The sequence below is a fragment of the Musca autumnalis genome, unplaced genomic scaffold (genome assembly GCF_047663935.1).
Source record: "Musca autumnalis isolate F117 unplaced genomic scaffold, ASM4766393v1 scaffold_2, whole genome shotgun sequence".
NCBI lineage: Eukaryota > Metazoa > Arthropoda > Insecta > Diptera > Muscidae > Musca > Musca autumnalis.
In genome coordinates this window covers 79,094,893-79,116,785 of record NW_027411755.1, presented here as the reverse complement: position 1 = coordinate 79,116,785, position 21,893 = coordinate 79,094,893, and the positions used below count along the sequence as shown (strand labels likewise).

General features: G+C 35.0%; 1 protein-coding gene across 1 annotated transcript; it reads left to right on the top strand.

The window, feature by feature from the left end:
• The first annotated feature begins 4,641 nt into the window (after positions 1–4,641).
• Positions 4,642–5,107, top strand: LOC141392852 (gamma-secretase subunit pen-2-like). Its single transcript, XM_073965828.1, has one exon. It carries the CDS (start codon positions 4,713–4,715, stop codon positions 5,016–5,018), a length of 306 nt encoding a protein of 101 aa, XP_073821929.1. The 5' UTR covers positions 4,642–4,712; the 3' UTR covers positions 5,019–5,107.
• Positions 5,108–21,893: the final 16,786 nt, after the last annotated feature.

Here is a 21,893-nt window from a genome sequence, read left to right as displayed (position 1 = left end):
TTGCATTATGTTAGTCTCGAACGCCATCTACCGAATGCTAATAACAATGAAATGTAACACCTGGTTCATGTACTTGCATAAACACAGGGCAACACATTAATTCAGCATATACAGGGTAGTATACATAGCAGCAAAATACAAAACAAATACTAAGACAAATTGAAGAAGGTGATCCAAAAGGCGAATTCAGTCTTTTTTTGTCCGCATTTGCTGTCAAAAATGTTTGTGCAAAGAACCTACAAAAGATAGAAGAAATCGATAAAATATTCTTCGAGAAGCTTAAATAAAGAAGTTGTACACGTATATTCTTGATAGAAGCGAAATATTTGTTACAGCAAATGAAATATTTGTGCGTTCATTTACAAAAAATTTTTACAAATTGTTAATTGATGTTGTTCGTTTATTCTACACTACAATGCAAAAGTCCGCATCTCTACGCGGCTGAATGTGTGCTGACGCATGCTTTGACTTAAAGCCGGAAGAACATGCAACTTAATGAATTTAGCCAGAAATCTTCTTATGTGACGAGGGTTTAGTCGTTTACAAGAAGTTACTGTACTTGTACCTATTATTGTATCATGTTCTTGCACCATGACACTTTCTAGAACCTTTTCTGAATATTTTCAATAATAAGATATGGCTTTTTTGCAAGCCATTGCAAAATATCCAGAATAAATAAAATGAATTCATCATTTGTTTAAAACATGAATATTAAGAATATTATTAAGATATTAAGAATATTATTTCATTAATACAAATTTTAAAAAGTGTCCTTTAATTTCAATCCCAGCTGATTGTATATCCTCTGGTCCAAAATTTTAACGAGTAATGCATTATTGTGAGCAAATTTGACGTTTTGTATGATTTGATGTAATAGCCAGGGTAACTAAGCTGCTTTGCCTGGTTGCCTTGCTTCCCTGCTTCATTTTTTACATAATAAAAAAAAAAAGAATAAAGAAGACCGAGCAAATTTCGAACTGGGCTGCCCTTTTATTTTTTATAAAGAAATAATAGAATAAAGAAAAATTGAAACTTGGCAGCACTTTGTCCTTTATTCATCTACCAGAAATGACCTAAAACTTTACACAAACGTTAGATGTGTTTGGGGCATAAAAACGTGTAAATAAATGGTTGAAGAAACTTGCAAAAACTATGTTTTTTGTTTTAGAATCAATTTAATGCTTGGTTTACATTTACGAAATCCACTCGATTTCAACTGTCAGTTCATTTAGGTATACGTCAAATGAAATCTCATCTAAATCAATTGGATTTCTTTGATGTGAACCTAGCATAAGTTATTTGATACACATTTGTTTTGTGCAATTCTTATGTGTTATTGTGTGTGTAGGAAAATGACGCAAAAACAACTGTAAAACACTTAATGTTTTTTAGGATTACCTAAAACCAGTCCATTTTATGCTAAGTTTACATTTACGAAATCCACTCGATTTCAACAGTCCATTCCATAGCTCAAACGTCAAATGAAATCTCATCTGGATTTCATTTGACGTTTAATCTATGGATTTGACAGTTGAAATCGAGTGGATTTCGTAAATGTAAACCAAGCATTAAACGCAAATGTAAAACCCCTATTACACAAACACAACATGTTAAGCATGATGAAATAGATGGTGCTATTTTGACTGAAAAGTGCAGTACACATTGTCAGTTTTGAATGTCGATATTTTGCAGTTATCGATAACTGTCCAACCGTCCAGCAACCACAAAATATTTTGTGGTTGCATGATGAATGAGAAAAATGAACGGCCACACTAGCAAGCACCAACAAAGCTGTCATTCAAAACTGGCAATGTGTACTCAGCTAAAGTCCTACAAGTTGTCAACATTTTTGTTTACATTTTAATACAAATTGAATGAAAATAGATGGCCTGCGTACATAAGAATACACAATGATTTCCGGCACAAAATCTACAGCCACTCTGTTCACCACATGGACAGCGCAGTTTGGACGTGAGTTGAATGTCGTGGTCGACGGTAGCAGAATTCCGACCACAAACTGCCCTAAAATTTTAGGGGTCACATTCGACAATACATTCACGTCGTGCGCACACGCCACAGCTATCTGCGACAAGTTGAAAAGTAGGAACAAGGTCCTCAAGTCCCTTGCCGGCAGCAATTGGGGTGCAGATAAAGAAACCTTGTTGGCCACGTATAACGCGATAGGTCGGTCTGTGGTAAGCTATGCGGCTCCAGTCTGGTCCCCGACATTGTGTGATACGAACTGGAAAAAGATTCAAACTTGCCAGAATGCCGCCCTGAGAACAGCGACAGGGTGCCTCCTCAAATCTTCAGTGGACCATCTACATGAGGAAGCAAAAATTCTTCCTGTAAAGCAACACAATGAGATGCTTTCGTTGCAGTACCTGCTTGGATGTTATCGTGTGAGCCATCAAAATCATCATCTTGTGGGTAGGCCCGTCCCATTCAGGGAATTCAGGAAGGATATCTATCCATGCTCTAGAGTGAGAGGTCCAACGATACAGGAGAGAACCCCTAGATCAACAAGCATATCAAGCAGGATTGAATAGCATTCACACGGACGCAGTTGCCAAGGCCTTAAGCAATTACAGTGTGAATAAAGTACTCGGAGTACATCCTCCATCTATCGCAGCTGAGGCGCGTCAGCTGCCACGACAAACCAGAGTAGTTTTGGCTCAACTACGCCCGGGATATTGCAGTTGCCTAAATTCGTATTGGGCGGAAATCGATCGCGCCGTTCAAGACATATGCCCAGTATGCGGCTTGGGCCCGCACGACACACAACACCTTTTTAACTGCCCCGCCAAACCTACCCATCTAACCCCAGTGGATCTGTGGCTACATCCCATCGAAGCAGCCATTTTTCTGGAACTTTAGATAGACCCAGAGCCAGATTGAACAGAGGAACGAACATATAAACATAATAAAAACACTGTTACAACAACATGGAATTGATATTTGAAACCCGGTGGGTTCATTAAAGCGGTCATCATATCTAATAGACTTTATAAAACATGCCTCATTTAAGTTCCATAGTCCCGATACGCACTAAAGCCATTTCAATGAAATAATTTGATGAAATTAGGCGTTCTTAGATCGAGTTCCACTAAAGTAATTTTACGAAGTTGCTGTAATGAGCATGATGAAATAATAAGGTGGCGTAAAACGACCAGCTGATTGGTTTAAATCTGTCAATTTTTTTGTTGTTTTGAATAAATTGTATTAAAACGTAAGCAAACATTTTGACATATTGAAGAATTTTCCGCCAAGAATGAGTTGTTGTTGTGCTACTTACGTGACCTGATAAATAGGTCTTGGTAACGAGGAACTCGATAAAAGAAAACCTAATTTCTTGAAATTCTTTCATTGATATCACTCTAGTGTGGAACGAGTCTAAGAACGCAATATTTGTGATTTTTTTAATGAAATTTACTCAAAATGGATCGGGACATAGAGTATCTGTCAAATAAGTGACGTAAATAACCAAAACACCTCTTTTAAGCTCTGTTCCTTTATGTGCAAGAATCTTCAAGTTTTACAACTTTTTACTCGAAAAGCGTTCCTTTACTTCAGACACGATACAATTCATATGGAAGCAGATTACAACTTTTGCTACTTTAGCCGGTTTTACCACTTTCAAAAGTAAAGGAACAGACCATTAAATGCAAATGTAAAGTGCATTTAAATCCCGTTAGTCCTGGTCCACACTAAAGCGATTTCAATGAAATAATTCCATGAAATTAGGCTTTGTTAGATCGAGTTCAATACTAAAGTAATTTTATGAAATTGCTGTAGTGGGGAACTCGATCTAAGAACGTGAAGTTATTTCATTGAAATCGATCTAGTGTGACCGGGACTTTGGGCCTGTTTCACTATGTCGAAACTAAGCTTTGGTTTTCATCATGGTATAAGTAAAAAGGTAGATTTAAATGAAAAAAATCTATAGAACTCTTGTTTTTCCTGAATTCCTAAAACTTCTAAATAAAAGCAACAAGTGGGTTTGTTTACAATACATTTTTTGAGCATTTTATAAAAAACGATAAAATGAATGAAGTGTTAAGTTTTCTCCACATAATCGCGTTGTGAATATGATAAAATGATTGTTTCAATGCAAATCTGACGAAAATTTTCAATACAAATGGCCTAAAAACTATTTTAAAATTGTTTGGCATATTATTCAAACACCACACACACACATTTTGTGTATTTTGTTTTGAAGTTTTAGGAATACTGGAATGAAAAAATTTAAATTGGCATAAAGCTTTGGCTAATGCTTGGTTTACATTTACGAAATCCACTCGATTTCAACTGTCAAATCCATAGGTTAAACGTCATATGAAATCCTGATGTGATTTCATTTGACGTTTGAGCTATGGAATTGACAGTTGAAATCGAGTGGATTTCGTAAATGTAAACTTAGCATAACCTTCCTTATTAAACCATGGTTTTCATGGCAACAATATTGACTTTGTGTTTGCTATAAAAACCATCGTTCGACATAGTGAAACAGTCTGTTATATGCAAACGTACTGTAAGATGTATGATTCACAATGAATCACGACTCTCTTCACGTTACGTACTCGCGTTATTCACTAACTAATACAATAAGTTATCATTTCCGAAGACAGTGGCAACTACGTCACCCTTTAATCGATGTATCATCTGTTTATTTTTTTGTTTGTTTTGTGAGGAAGAAAATATAGAAAATAAAAATGAATATATCCAAAGCAACAGGAGAACAAAAATTACAATTGTGCCGTACATACTTTCGTGCTGGATTTGCATTGCTGCCTTTTTTATGGGCGGTGAATTTCTTTTGGTTTTTCAAGGAGGCGTTTGGAAGAAACTCGTATCCAGAACAGAAACAAATCAAGCAGTACGTCATATATTCAGGAATTGGAACTTTCATCTGGACGGTGGCTCTAACAGTCTGGATTATAATATTTCAAACACAAAGAGCACAATGGGGAGCGACGGCAGACTATATGAGTTTTATTATTCCATTAGGAAAGCCTTGAAGCCATTATTATTATAAATAGGAGTGAGTAGGGCCTTAAGTTTGTAAAGTTTAATTTTGTAAGTATTAATAAAGATTGACTAAAACAATGATGGCGTGTATATGTTTTGATATGCAGCCCAATTATGAACGGCCTCTCACCGTGAGTTTTCTCTTTCTCGCCTCCTCCCCTATTATAAACATCATATCGCCGTGAGTGATGTTATGTTCTCACTGTTCCCTTATTATAAACAACAAAAGGGTGAGCAAAACTCACGTTCGTGAAAAAATTAGCTATTACAAATGTAAAAAAAGTGAGAAAAAGAGGCAAATTTCTGCTGAAATTTCTCACTACCGAAATCAAAGTGAGTTGAACAAAAAAATTTAAGTGTGAACATTTATTTTAAAAAATACGAATATTTTGTATCTGTAATGATAATTAATTGTATTTTAGGTTGAAAGTAACAAAAAATAATAAGAGATTTTTTATGTTGTGAGGTTATTGTTGACCTTTGGACGCTATTTTCTTTGGTTTTAATTTGGCTTGAGGTCAACTTAAAAATTTAAAAACAAATGGGCGTTTTTGTTTTTATTCTTATAAAAAGGAAGAAATATCATTATTATAAATTTCTACCATAATGTTTATAGTTGCATAAAACGAATGTTCTTGTTTTTTAAAGCTTAGGACATTGACCGCTAACATTTTTTCAGAGTTCTTTACGAATTCGGTCTGAATCTCTGAATTCTTTCAGAATTTGGTACAAAATTGGGTCTACCTTCAGTTCCAAGAATGGCATGTAACTATCCACTGGAGTTATATGACTAGGTTTGGCATCGCACCATTAAAAGACGCAGAGTGCTGTGCATGGTGCTATCAATATTTGCCTAAGAATTTAGACGACTGCAATATCCCAAGTATAGTTGAGCAAAAACTACTCTGGTTTGTTGTGGACTTTATTCACACTATATTTGTTTACATTAGAACCTGCGACTATGTGAAAGCTATTCAAAACTACTTGAAATGCTTGTTGAGCAAGGGATTCTATCCAGTATGGTTGGGCTTCCCTCTCTAGAACGTGAAGATCATTCTTGATGGACCTAGTGTGTCGGGCCAACCCACCCAACGTTTTAGTTACAGTACTTGCTCGGGCATTACCGTGAGAGCCATCCCTATCTCACGGTAATGCCCGAGCAAGTACTGTAACTAAAACGTTGCCCGTGGTATGTATCAGTGAAGGAAGGCCTAAATCGAGTTTTCAGGTATGGACAGATCAAAAAGGTACATTCTGCATAAAGCGGCTCACAACTATACAAGGACCCAATCAGGAGCAACCCATGTCTGCAATTGTTAAGGCCTGCGTACATAAGCTGCTTTGCCTGATTGCCTTGCTTACCTGCTTCATTTCTGACGTAATAAAAATAATAGAATAAAGACGAAATTTCGAACTGGGTTGCCATTAGTTGGAAATTGGGTCGACCTTCCTTGTTCTTTTATTTTTTTATTGAAGCAGCAAAGCAAGGCAATCAGGCAAAGCAGCTTATGTACGCAGGCCTTTATTCCTAGAGAGAGTAATGTACACGATTTGGATCTTTTGGGGTCGCAGTCTTGGAAAGAATGGGAGATGGTGCTAAACACAACTTCCACTTCATTTCCTTGGTATTCCTCAGAATTTGCCATTTCTGTTATCACCCAAAATGCAACATTAAACATTTACTTATTGTAGCCATTTAATGACGTTTTTAAACGACATTTGTTCACTTTTTTACGATTTTCCAATAAATTTCACGAATTCTTCAGTGTAAATAAACAATTTTCACATATCTGCCAAAACAAAAGAACAGCTGTTACAGATGTTGCCATGTTGTTTTAATGTTGTATTTTCTTTTACCAATATCCATGTTCTTTTACAGTGGATTGTTAATAACTGACATTTTTCTTGCTAGAAATGTTTATTAATTTGAAAATTTATTTATTTTTTATACAAAAAATAAGAATTAATTAATCTCAAAGTTATTTGTGCAAAAAATGACGGTATGGCAACACAAATTATTATTTCAAGGGTTCACAAGTCGCGCCATTATTTTCCATTTTCCGACTTGTCAACCCTTGTTCACTTTTTGTGCTCCTCCCTGCTCAATCATAATAGCTCGAGCAGGTGAAAGTGAACTGCAACTCTCTTGTGAGTAGCTTCCTACGTGAAGATTCATAATCGCTATGATGATATTGCAGCAGCTATGTTTTTTTGTTGGGTGCACTGGTTAGCATCTCAGAATGAAGGTATTGGAATCAAGATGTCGAAGCAATAATACAACATGCGATTATATTAACCGAGAGCAGATACTTGAATTTCAATGTAGGGTGATCTGGTCTAGGAGTGACATGAAACATTTACCATAGATAAATCGAAACAACTCTAGTAAAAACTCTCCGATTTTTTTGCATTTTGGCTTAAGTTGAATGTTTTCATTAAGCTCTGATCGGGACAAAATTTATTTCACAGGTAGGTCTCGTCACCCTGATCACAAATATATATAACATTTATTGCGGAAGTCCATACTTCCAGAGATATGGGCCTCCGAAGTTCCGAAAATTCCCTTGTTAAATGTCGGCTACTTAGAGAAAAATTTTAATTTAAAAGAAAATGTTGTTCCCGTTCCCTAGATTGGCTCCTGTCCATAGCAGAAAGTCTTAAATCCCCGGCCGAAGGCCGGCTATATAGAAAAAATTATAATTTTATCCGAGCTTAATGCTTAAACTCAACTTGCTCCGTTGCGCTGATCACGGAAATGTAACATTTTCTTGGGGGACGGACCCGGTTACCCAGTGATTGGACCCGAAAATCCGGGTACAAAACCCGGGTTAGACCCGGATCTACTGAACCGATTGTTGATCAAATATTTGCAAATGTTGCAATTTATCTAATGAATATGAAACCCTTACCATATCAATCGGTTCAGTATAACCCAATTCTCTATCCAAATATATATTGCCGTTATCAGGATTTATCGGCTTAACTCTAGTTTAGTAAAAACTCTCCAATTTTTCTGAAATTTTTTCCAGAGGTAGACATTTTTGCGCTGATCACGGAAATGTATAATTTTCTTGGGGGACGGACCCGGTTGCCCAGTGATTGGACCCGAAAATCCGGGTACAAAACCCGTGTTAGACCCGGATCTACTGAACCGATTGTTGATCAAATATTTGCAAATGTTGCAATTTTTCTAATGAATATGAAACCCTTACCATATCAATCGGTTCAGTATAACCCAATTCTCTATCCAAATATATATTGCCGTTATCAGGATTTATCGGCTTAACTCTAGTTTAGTAAAAACTCTCCGATTTTTCTGAAAAAATTTTATTTATACTGAACCGATTGATATGGTAAGAGTTTCATATTTATTAGATAAATTGCAACATTTGCAAATATTTGATCAGGCGGCATAGTTAGAGAAAAATTTACTCATTAAAAGAAACCTTTGGGCGCGTAGACGAGATCCCGATCCGAGCTTAGCGAGTCAGCTCAACTTGCTCCAAGTCTTTCGGATCTCATAGCAGGTTTTTGACATATCTTAGAAGAAAAATGTTACTCCAATGGTTTTGGACAATTTCTGGTGCGATCCACGTGTATTATTTTTGGTTCCGTTTACGACACCGCCATAATAAACACTGCAGTAGAAAGCATAGATTCAAAACTGTAGACTCTATGATATGTAAATAATGATAGATTTTCCAAGCTTTAGGACATTTTTTAAATATCTTTTAAAGAAACGGTGTATACAGTACACATACGAAAAAATAAAATCATCACAGGAATTTTAATAAGCTATCATTGATACCCATACCCATAATTCGGTTCAGCATTAACGCTTCTAAAATCTTCGAAATACTTTTCATAGATCCAATCGTCGTAGAAAATACGAGTAGTATTATTTTTCCTGTGGATTGACTGTAACACTTAAAGAAAAAAATGATAAGATGGTGGGTGAGAGATGGTGTACTATTTGATTGATTATGTGTGGAGGGTGTGTTTATGGATGATGTTGCTGCTGGTAGGGAGTGCTTGATATAGTGATTGGTTATTAAATGAAATAGGATGGAAACTCCTATTGGCTGAAGCCACAAATCTAACAGCGAAGATCAGTGGGTTTATTACGACAAGCGAATAGATGTGCGGTAGCTGGATGGTATACCATCCAGTATGTCGAGGCTTGATGTCCCTCTGGATATGTCGAGAGATTTTATCTTTAACCACATGCCAGCAGGAAATGTCGAGTGAGCAACAAATTGTGGCATTTACGGTATCCTAGCCACCATAATGCAGTTCATATATCTGGTGCAAAAGGAATTGTTTGCAACTCTTTCCATTGGCTGCCACTAATGAAAGAAGTCCGTACGTGTGCCGCCTAATTAATGACAGATCGGCTTACCGTTTTCTGGGTGTCCAATAGTATCTCCTTGTCCTTACCCGAGATGGCTTTGATCACCTTGTTGGGTTTCTGGACTTTATTTTTGAGAACTACAGCATATTTGGAGAATGTCAATAACATGTCGAATGTAACTCCAAGTATTTTTAGAGTTTCTCCTGACATGCCTGGGTGGGGGAAGACTTTCCACTATATTTCGTCACGGATTTTCACGGCAGTAACACCCAACATTTTGTTGTGCTAATGTACCGTTAAAAACTTTGCCTCCTCATGAAGAGGATCCACTGGTGTCCTGAGCAGGCTCCCTGTTGTAGTCCTCAGGGCGGCATTGTGGCTGGTTTGAATATTCTTCCACTAACATTCGCATAGACAGTTCTCTTGCTTTATAAGATGTAAACTAAGTTACTTTATCAGCACCACAAGCCACTGGCCGTGCCTTACGTGGACGACATAAACAGGTTGCCGAACGTTGCACTCAATATGATGGGGTCGAAATTAGGACAGCATCGACCAATATGTTCAGGTGGAGACCAATTTCTGTGAACAGATGAAAGAACTTCAGTAAGTCAGTTTTGTAAATGTTTAACCTACCTCATTTGTCATCGAGGATAGGACCCGAAGTCAAATTCCTACAATCATCCGCATACGATCTCTATGCTGTCTGGATGGACGGTATCAAAGGCTTCTGAAAGGGTAATTGGAGAATTCTCTGAATCCCATTTTCTACGACGGAATGTCAAAGCTAATGATGAGCATTGAAGTCCCCTAGCACCAAACGGTTGTTGACCTTCAAAAGTCAACTGATGTCGGTCATATTACATAGGGCAAAACTATTCATCGGCGGTGTGTACACATAAAGCAACTCTACCCCGTAGTCCCACACTTTGGTGCTATGCCCATTTATTCCATGTATGGCCGACTTCCGTATTGTCAGTTGCTTTGTATTCGTGCATGAAACTAAGGGTTCTTAAATCGAGTTCCATACTAAAGTAATTTTATGAAATGGCAGTGTTGGGGAAATCGATTTAAGAACCCCTAGTTTCATGCACAAATACAAAGCAACTGACAATACGGAAGTCGACCTATGAGTCGCTAGCGTCAAGCTGAAGTGCGATAGGTCTGTACTGAATAGACTAATGTATAAGGAAGGTAAATCCTCGTTCGCTTTTTGTACGATCCTTTCATAAAATGTTGTAATGATCGCAAGGTTTGCTTTTTTTTGTTTTCAATGACTTTGTTGTGCAGATCGTTGCAATTGTTGTTTGGGAGACTACGGGATATCTCGTATTCCGACGACACTATCCCTTCACGGACCAAAAGAGCTCAGAGGTAAAAAATGTACGAAGACAGACACATTATTGTTGAGGTAACGGCCCTGGTCGATGATTCCTCCGGGCATTCCGGTGCATAGAACCAGCCTCCGTGGAAGTGTTTTTGTCTTGTAGGTATTGATGGTCGTTGATCAGCCTATTCGGAGCTGCGCTTAGATGGTTCTGGTTTTCTTTAATAGGGATTGTTCGAATTCAGCTGGAGTGCCGGGGTGTGAATTGTGGTTCAGATAGCATGTCAGCAGGAACTATCGAGTAAGCAACACTTTGTATCCTAAACTCCTGATGCCGATGACTTACACTCTTCATCTGGGAGTTTAGTTATAGTATTATCTGTTGTCTGTCATTTCGCTCCTAAAAAGTTTCATTTGTCCATTTCATTTGGCCTAATGCTGCAGTTACACATGCCAGTAAATTGATGCCAATTGAGTACATGTATTATACTTATTATACTCCAAAATGCCGTAAAAGTGTTCGACTGGCATGCAGTTTTCTTGTGTGCTTATACATGTCAGTGCAAATTCAATATTAAAATTGTTTTAAGCCGCATATAACACGCATTATATTTCAGATTTAAAACACAAATCACAACATATTTGATTATTTTTATTTCGTTTTAAAAATACAGTTTTCAATCATAAACATAATGAATCTGGCGTTGCCGTAGTTTCAATACACATTATGTTCACAATTATTAAAATCTATACTAATATTCTAATATTGCAAAAAAAGTTCGATTATGACCTGTTTTTTGGCAAAATATTTAACATAAGTTACAAAAACCGAATATTTTTGACACTCACTGTATATTGACCATGCGTGTCTTTGTGTGGATCTGAAAAATTAACCATAGCAATTGACATAAATAGCTGTATCATGAATGACCATAACGAACCCAGTTAGGATATAGCCATGGTACAATCATTACAGGTAGGACACAGCAAACATATGATTACAATTTTTTTCCGAGGTCCGCCTATTGTGTCAAATAAATTTGAGTTTGTTTGTGTGTATACATTTTCTTTTGTAAACTGACAACTGACAAAATAAATTAATTAAAAATTAACTTCAACTCAAATAAAAACTAAAACAAAAAAATAAAAATGAAAACTTGCGTATTATGCAAGAAATTCTATTGCGCCCTAAACGGGCACTTCTTTAAAGTACCAGTTGACCATACACGGAGATCAAAGTGGTCAACAGCATGTGGTAAAACGTTTAAAATAAATCAAGTGGTCTGTGAAGACCACTTTCTTCCTGAAGACATTATAGTGCGAAACACAAGATATGCGTTAATGCCAAATGCTGTACCATTTATTGTTTCTACAAACGAGACAGAGTAAGTAAAACAATAAAAACTTGAATTGAAATACATATAAATATATTTTAGTATGATCCTTTCTAGCACTGCCGAGGATGAAGGCTTAATGGAAACCTGCACTGAGTAAGTTGTAGATGTAAACATTCTTGTTAAAATTGCACTAATAGCATTTCTTTATTAGCATCAATGTAATGGAGTTGGAAGAATACCAGCATGAAATTGAAACTCAGAAAGTGTAAGTTCTTATATTCTTTAAAACATCTTGATTATATTCTTGATCGCCGTAAGAATAACTAGGAAAATATTTCCATTCCTCCTCTGCATTTGTTGCTTTATTTTGCCTATTCGGAATATCGTGTTTTCTGATTTCGTCTTCCATAACGCTGCAGCGTTATGAAACAGCGCGCTGTTTCTACATATTTTGAGATAAATATTGCAAATGAACAATTACTACATGTATTTAATTTTTGTACAATTTGCAGAGACATATCGTTTGAATATACTGTTGAAATGGCAGATTCAGCTGTACAGACTGAGTAAGTGTGGTTTTATTTAATAAATAGTAAAACATATTGTATTTGGTTTTTTTTCGACCTTCTATTTGGTATTAAACATGACCTCGAGCTTCAGAAATGTATACATGTTTAATACAAAATAGTATAAATACTATAACTACCTAACTAATCACAAACATTTCTAACGATTTTAAATATTGGTTGTAGACCCAGTGATTCTCGAAGTTGGTGTGTTTTTACAGCTGTGGTTTTTATTATGTATTGTAGAATATTTGGTCAAATTATTTTTATATAGATCCTCACAATTGATCTATGTATCATTATTCTTTGTATATGCATATATGTGTTTACACGAAATATTCATTTTATACCATTTATATTTGTTCTTTTGTTGTGCACATTGTATGAAGTGGTTGTATTCTATATTTCCTAGCCATATACTATTGTATAAAGAAATGCAAAAAGAAAATTCTAAAAATAGAGACTTACTTAAGAAATTGAAGTTGGAAAATGAGGAGTTGCGAATTAAACTTGCCGAATCAGAAAAATGCACTTCCCACTTTAAAAAAATATTTACAGAGGGCCAAGTACGAAAAATTACTTCACCTGGGGCATTGCAATGGAAGAGCAATGATATATCGCAAGCAATTTGTCTTCACGCAGCAGGTCCACGTGCCTATAAACATATGTACAATAATGGTTATCCTCTCCCCAGCGTATCTACACTAAAAGCATGGGCTCGTAAAATCGATATAAGGGAAGGTATTGTGTCACCTGCATTGGAAGTAATGAGGCGTTGTGACCTCTCGGAGGAAGATAAACTTTGTACATTGGTATTCGATGAAATGAAGGTTTTGGAAACCTTCGAGTATGACGCTGTGCGAGACTTTGTACGAAAGCCTGCAAGTAATGTACAGGAGTTAATGGCTCGTGGCCTGCGTTGCTCATGGAAGCAACCACTATTTTTTGACTTCGACCGGGAAATGAGCAAAGAAATATTATTTGAAATAATAAGAGAATTGCAGGATGCTGGGTACACAGTCGTAGCGATCGTGAATGATATGAGCCCCACAAACCAAAAGTTGTGGAACAGTTTGGACGTCTCCTATGGTATAACATTTTTAATATAAATATATAATTATTCCATGTAATTTTTTTTATTTTAAGATAAACCCTGGTTTCAAAATCCTGCGAATAAAAAAGGAAAAGTTTTCACATTTGCAGATGTGCCGCACTTAATAAAGTTATTGAGAAACCACTACTTAAGCTCTGGTCTGGTATATAAAGGTGAAGTAATTACTACCCAGACAATAGTTGATGTGTTGAAACACACAACAACTAGTGATTTATCAATAACTTTTAAATTGAATAAAGACCATTTAACTGTGGATGGTCCAGGTCGGTTTTTCTGAGCTACATAATATAGTATATATTCATATATTTATTTATACATAGGAAAACAAAAAGTGAAGTTGGCGACACAACTTTTTTCTAATACAACGTCTAACGCTATTATCCGTTGTGATGCTCATGGCTTAGAAGTATATAAACCTTATATAACAGCCGAATTTATACAGTTGGTAAATAACTGGTTCGATGTGCACAATTCAAATTTAAGCACATTCTCTTACCCAGGAAAGGTATGTTTTAAGCATATACAACAAAAGTAAGAAAACACGCCCTAATTTTTCTCCAATATAACGACGACCTTCAGATTACAAATACAAACTACATTTGTATATGTAAACATAAACACAACGTGCCCATTTAATTAGGGTATTTTTTTCATCGTACAATGTGTGTGTTTGTGGCTTAAATCTTTTGTTTTTGTAACCTCCAACTCCATATATTAAGGTTGTTTTTTCTTTTGAAATGTATTGTAGAAGCCTCATCTCACCCCTACACACCAAAACAACCCACACTCAAAATTTCTAGCTTCAGCGGTTTCGTCTGGGCGATATGTTAGTAACAATAATAATCAACAATAATTGCATCTAGGAGCCATATGGAATTCGTTACGAACAACAAAACGAAGTATTGAAAAAAATGTCCGATGCCGTTTGCCGGCCTATGATTCCGGGGAAGAAATGTCTATTGCCTTTTCAGAAAGGTATATTAATGACAAACAAGGCTCTTCTCATGCTTTACGAATATCTTCAAACAAATTATGACATGAAGTATGTTCTAACAAATCGGCTGAACCAAGACATATTGGAACATTTTTTCGGGGCTATGCGAAGCAAAGGGGGCCTCAATGACCACCCATCTCCAAAAGAATTTATGTATAGAATACGAAAATATATTCTTGGTTTGTATTAATGTTAAATTTTTAAATATTGTACCGCTTTGTGATATATCATTTAGCTAGAAACACTGAAATTCTTGATGGTACTGGTAATGTGTGCAAAGATTCCACACCTTGGCTTGGATCAGATCAAATGTCGAATAATTTTCAAGTGAATGATGAGAAAGAAATGCAAAACTGTCATTTTGAAGAAATACAAATTGAATGCAGTGACATCTTGGGTACTGATCAATATGAAAAAGAAGAAGTTTATTTCCTCCCGACAGCCAATTTGAAAGACGTAGGAAGACTTAAAGACGACGCTATTGAGTATTTTGCGGGTTACATTATTCGTGAACTACATCTTAACCAGTACCTGAGCCATGAAAATACCATGACATGGATCGACCAAATTTAAAAAGGGTTCTTAAAAAAACCGTCGAAGCAGTTTCTTCTGAAAATAAAAGAACTTGAAGAAATTTTTTACTATGTAAACGGAAATGGTATTGACCACAATGTGCAATTGCACGATAGAATGTGCAAAATGAGCGCAAATATAGATCTATCAGATAACATAAAAAAGTTTTTCTTCAAATGTCGCATATATTTTCGCATAAGAAATCTTAATGAAGGCATAAAAATAGAAAAGTCTAAACAAAGAATGTCTAATCGAAAGAAATTAATGAAAATGCAACTCTAGTTAGCTGGTTATCTAATACTTGTATTAAATTGTTTCTATAATTATTAACTTATGTAACATATTCTATACATTGTTAGTTTTTAATTCATATTATAAAATAAAAAATAATTCATATTATTTAGTTTATGCAAATTTCTAAGTTTTCTTCAACAGATGTGTATGAGAAACAATTCATATCAATAAAAATTTGCATATCAAGTACAACCTGAGGAAGTTTCACTTTTCCAAGGAAATTTATCACAAGTTGATATAGTTTCGTTGTATATTCACAACATCCCCTATTTGGCTTGTTTCCGCTGTTAGTTACCATCATCAAGTTCCTTTCTTCAGTAGCATTTTGAGATTCCAGTGTTTCTTACATTTTGGTGTTTGGAAACAAATCATACTTCAACGTTATTGACGAAGTTTTACCAAGACTTCAACGTGCATGTAAAGGAAATGTTCCGATGCACTCCAATTAGTTGACTGGTCAACCAAAAAACAACATGTTTATATCCTAATTTTTGGGCAGGCTTGGAGACAAATTAAGCTTATCAAAAACCATTGTTGTAGGCTAATTTATCTCGTGATTTGCGACAAAAGTGTATAAAAAAGCGTTTTATAGAAAAAGATGAATGCGTTTTAAAAAATGATAAAAAAACAATTAATATTTCCAATTGAATGTAAACAAAACAAACCATGACAATAAATATTTCAAATAAAATAACTTGTTGCTTTTGTTATTACTCATTTGAAGTTATAAGCAAACCGGCATTAGAGTTGTTTTTTTATAATTTCATGAACCTGACCAACCTTCTAATAATTGAACCATGGAAATGTCTATAAATTATTGGAATTTAAAAAACTAATAATTTTTCACATTTGATTGAATATTTTGGAAAACATGAATGAAAACTCGTTAGATTTTCAATTTGAATGTTTCCATATCATTCCACTAAATGCATAATTTCTCGCGGAAAGTAGAATACTTGCAAAAATGTTTCGGGTCGCTGGTAATTCATTGAAAAAAGAGAAGATGTTTCAATCATTTGCTTTTGAAAACAAAAAAGCACATGTTTATTAGGGCTTTATTCTTTTCAAGTTTAACAAAATACCACACATATTAACAAATATTGTACCGGCTCTATAAGCGGTGTTTTAGTGTGCGGCATGATATGAAGCCGTCTTTATGGGAAATAGTTTTTTTTTTCTGATGAATAAATTTGTTCTTGAAAAATATATATCCCTAATATACATCGAACATAGAAATAAATACATAAAATGTCGAATGTAATTTGACACTAACACTACAACCCAGTTCAGTCAGCTGGGTATTGCTGCTACCTTTTCTTGTTCTACCATGATTGGTGGCAAGCTTCCTGGAAGGCAGAGTCTTTAGCGTTCGCGTAGAGGAAAAGATGTCAGTGCAGCACCGGGTCTGTGCGGGACTTCCTTAAGGGTCTCTCCTCGGGCCGGTGTTGTACAACCATCCAATAGTGCTTTTATGGCTCTAAAAACTTCGACAGAATAGACGGGTTCATGATAAAAGGAGTCTAGAAGTTCCTTGAGAAATCTGAATACGTCGAAAATTCTTTGATTGAAAATATAGACGAGGACATAGAAGTCCTTCTCGCCAGGAGGCATATGCCTCCTGCAGCTTATCTAAAGCTACGCGATGAGGGACTCTTGTTTGACAATGACCAACTAATGTACTACCATAGGAGGTACCAAAGTTTTGACTGGGGGACTGGTCCAGTGTATAACACTGATCAGTAACATTCTTTTTTGTATATATTGTATATATTTAGCATGTAAGTTTAGTTTATAAGCTATGTAATTTTTAGTATGTTAGAAATCCTTTTGGACTTTAAAATTCCCAAACATATGATTTTGTATTAAATGAATTGAATGAAAGATTGTTAAACATCCATATTATTTAATGATTGATTGCTGACATAAAAACATTCAGCGCTAGTTTTGTTGATTTCGTAAAGAATAATATTCAAGAGAAAATCTATTTACTGTATGGTTATTTTACTTTAGCTATTATGTATATTGTTGTAATGAATGAAATGTAATTAAATAAATATCAACTTCAAAAGAATATCTGTTTTTGAGGAACAAGACTACTTAAAGAATTTCAAAAAATAAAACCTGGAAATGACATGTTCCGAAAAGTTAAAAGTATAAATGGCAAACTATCTAAAAGTAATATTAGTTATATTGTGGATAGCAGTAATTGAGTTATCATTGATAGCGAAAAAGGTAACGTCATGCCAAAAACCTTCGCCAACACTCAACATCCCATAACACCGCAAATTGTCAACACGCCGTAATTGATGAATTACATCATCATATGGTACAATTTTGTACAGACGTACTAGCGAATGGCAACAGCTTAGGTCTGACGATAACTTTGCCCATTCGTCTCACAACAAGCGGAGAAATCTGAAAGCCATGAACAACAAAAAATCTTGCGGGGAAGACAAAATACCCAATTTTGTGCTTCGAAAATTAGACCATAGCGCATGGTATTTTCTAGCTATAATTTTTAATCATTGCCTAAACATAGGCTATTTTCAAACAAAATGGAAAACTTCAATGATTATACCACCGATCCCACTAGCTATAGACCGATATCCATGCTATCATGCTTAGGAAAACTTTTCGAAATAATTATTCTTTCCAGAATAAATGATCATTTTGATGACAGTGAACTGCTCAAACACAACCATTTTGGATTTAAAATACAACATTCAACTACGCATGCTTTGCTTACGTTGAATAATAAAATAAGCAATGGATTCAATAAAAGATGTGCGACAATTTCCGTCAGTCTAGATTTTAAAAAAGCATTCGACACGGTTAGTATAGAGGGAATACTTGAAAAACAAATTTAATCAATTACAAATATAACAAAAGGTTATTTGCAAGGTAGAAAATTCGACGTCACAATTGATGACACTAACTCACAACTTCAGATAGCAAACAATCAGATATGCCAATATTTAGCAAAATTAAAAGAATACTTTGCAAAGTGGAGACTCTGTCTAAATATTGAAAAATGTATGGCGATAATTTTTAAAGGAAAAGGCATAAATTTATATAAAAATGCAAAAACACATTCCATGTATAAACATACGAAATCAAAAAATAATGCCGAAACATTAAGATATCTTATTGTTACCTTCGAACAAGACATGAGTTTTATACGTCATGTATACTACGTAATAAAAAGGGCGTTCAGCCTATCATTATTACCAATGGCTACTAGGTAGAAGTATTGGACTAAGTAAAAACGTGAAATTAGCAATATATAAACAAATTGTTCGACCAACAATGGAATTTGCATTCCCTGTATGGTCATTTATGTCTTCGCATCAAATGGAACTCATCAGAATTTTAGAGCGTAAAATGTTACCACATTGCCTTGGACTTAAGTTGGGGTCGACCGAGCAGGGGTATTATAAAAGTCCATCAATAAAAAAATATATAATGAAAGCAAAATAGAACGTTTTGACAAACTTGCTGTTAAAGTAGCCATCAATTGTCTTACAAAGTGTATTAACCATTCCAACCCAATAGTAAGAAATCTAAAAATGAATCTAGAAGAAGTACAGTCAACCAAAACAGTCTACATAAACCCTATAAATCTCGGGTTTTAAGGGTAAGGAAGCATTTTTATGAAAATCAAAGTACATAGTTCTATTTCATATCCTTAATAAACAATATTAGATACAACAAAAATATATTCCATAATACGAATAACGGTAAATTCTATAAAAACTAAAAAAATAATAGCGAAAAAGTGTACATACACCCAATGAAATATGGATATTACCGTAAAATTTAAGAATTAAGCAATACAAATTGTACATTTTCTTGCTTTAGCGAATGCCTCTGGTTGTTCATGATATCTTTTAGGCAAAATAGGAAAACATTTGTGGACTATTGCCGTTATTTCAGGTCAGATTTGGCGTATAGCTTGTTAAAGCGGACCCTTGTAGATTTCTTTGAGTTTTTCAGTCTGGTAGTTTATGAAACCCCAGAAAATACAGTGGGACTAATAATTTTGAGATCCTAGAGCGCCTTGAAGTTGTTCTTGGGGATAATATATGCTCCTGAGCTTCGCTTAATATACGAATTCCTGAGTTTTATCATAAATTTTATAGCTTTCACAGCATTCCAAGGGGAAAATTACATGCAGAAGCCTTGGAATTACCTTGTAATAAGTTCTGGTACGATCTACGAGCATCCACTAAATCAGCAATGTGAAAGTATCCAATATTTATAGCGCTTTAAGTGACCCTAACGATCATAATACGAGAGCGTAGTAATTAACAGTGTAAATTTCATACAAATTTCATGCTTTCTTTGGTGGTGGTTTTATTTTGATGCTTTGGAAGCTTTAGGAGCGGGTTTGTAAAAAAATATTGTACATTTCTGATTGAGTTAAGGTCCAAAAATTATATCAGACCTTATTACAAGGTAATTCCAAGACTTCTGCATGTAATTTTCCCTTGGAATGCTGTGAAAACTATAAAATTTATGAGAAATCTCAGGAATTTGTATATTTAGCGAAGCTCAGGAGCATATATTATCCACAAGAACAACTTCAAAGCGCTCTAAGATCGCATTATTAGTCCCACTGTATTTTCTGGGGTTTCATAAACTACCAGACTGAAAAACTCAAAGAAATCTGCAAGGGTCCGCTTTTACGAGCTATACGCGAAGTCTGACCTTAAATAACGGCAATTAATCCACAAATATGTTCCTATTTTGCCTAAAAGATATCATGAACAACCAGAGGCATTCGCTAAAGCAAGAAAATGTGAAATTTGTATTGTTTATTCCATAAATTTTACGGTAATATCCATATTTCATTGGGTGTATGTACACTTTTTCCCTATTAATTTTTTAGTTTTTATAGAATTTACCGTTATTCTTATTATGGAATATATTTTTGTTGTATCTAATATTGTTTATTAAGGATATGAAATAGAACTATGTACATTGATTTTCATAAAAATGCTTCCTTACACTTAAAACCCGAGATTTATAGGGTGTATGTAGACTTTTTTGGTTGACTGTAAATATGATAAAAGAAAGGAAAGGCTACCTTCCTGCTATGAGCTTACTTAACCTTTCCAATGATGGATCACTATATAATTCAGCAAGCGATTTGATTTTCTACCACAGAAGATACAAATCCTATAACACAGATAATTTAGTTTATAGGACAGATCAATAAACATAGACAAATTACCAATTGTAAATAGTTGATTTTATTTTGTAAATAGTTTATTTTTATTTTATTTTGTTTCTTTTGTTAGTGTCTATTAATTTAAATAATTGTACAACTTGTGTTTTACTCCTTTTCACAAGAAATAAATAAAAAAAATTCAATACAATAAATACAAAAACGAAAGCGCTGGCCTAAGACAAAGTTCAAATAATTTTTTAAATGTTATAGTTCTAGATAAGTAGGAAACTACGTTAGAAATAAATTACATATGTAATCAAACTAGACTTAAGAAAATATGTAAATTGTGTTTCCCCATATTTGCCTCACACTTAGGGTAAATTCTTTTGCGTAATATTTTTGGGGATGGCACATTGGACTAATAAGTCAGTAATCACCGGAAATATTTCTTTTTTTTTGTATAGCTATAAACGTGTGCTTAGCCAGTCGTTGGGGTATTGTCCTGTTTGATATGATTCAATAGTTTCAACAGTAATTGAATGCTGTTATCTTCAGGCCCTGCGGTCTTTTTATCTTTCATTGATTGAATTGCCGATTTAAAATAGGATTTCCTGTCATGATTCTGATTCGGCAGTAGTATTATTTTCTGGTCTGTCGTTATCAGAGAAGGTCGTTTTCATATAATTGTTGTCGTCTATTAGTTGATGCGGATGAATTTTGCGGTGAAGCCTTTTAATTTCTTCGCATTGTTTGTTTAGCTAGACGTTCTTTGCAGCTCGTGTGACGTTTTTAACCCACTTAAAGCCACTGGTCGTTTAAACGCCACTAGGGATACGTAAAATCGATTCCGTTAATCGATTATTAGCCGCAAAATTTCTGAAAGTCGTAGTCGACTATTGACTGTGCGAAAAACCGGATAATCGATTATTCTTAATCGACTTTCGAAAGACGGAGTCAACTTTTATTCGTAGTCGACCGTTAGTCGTAGTCTATTATTATTCGTAGTCGACTATTAACCGTTGACGACTATTAGTTGTAGTTGACTATTGGGTGTGCTAAAACCGCGTAATGGACGGTACTTTTTTATACATATACATCACGGATCGCATCAATGGAAATGGTCGATTATATTCGATTAT

Bases quoted from the DNA above. Each gene is read 5' to 3' on its own strand.
- LOC141392852 (XM_073965828.1), top strand. From the start codon at position 4,713: ATGAATATATCCAAAGCAACAGGAGAACAAAAATTACAATTGTGCCGT.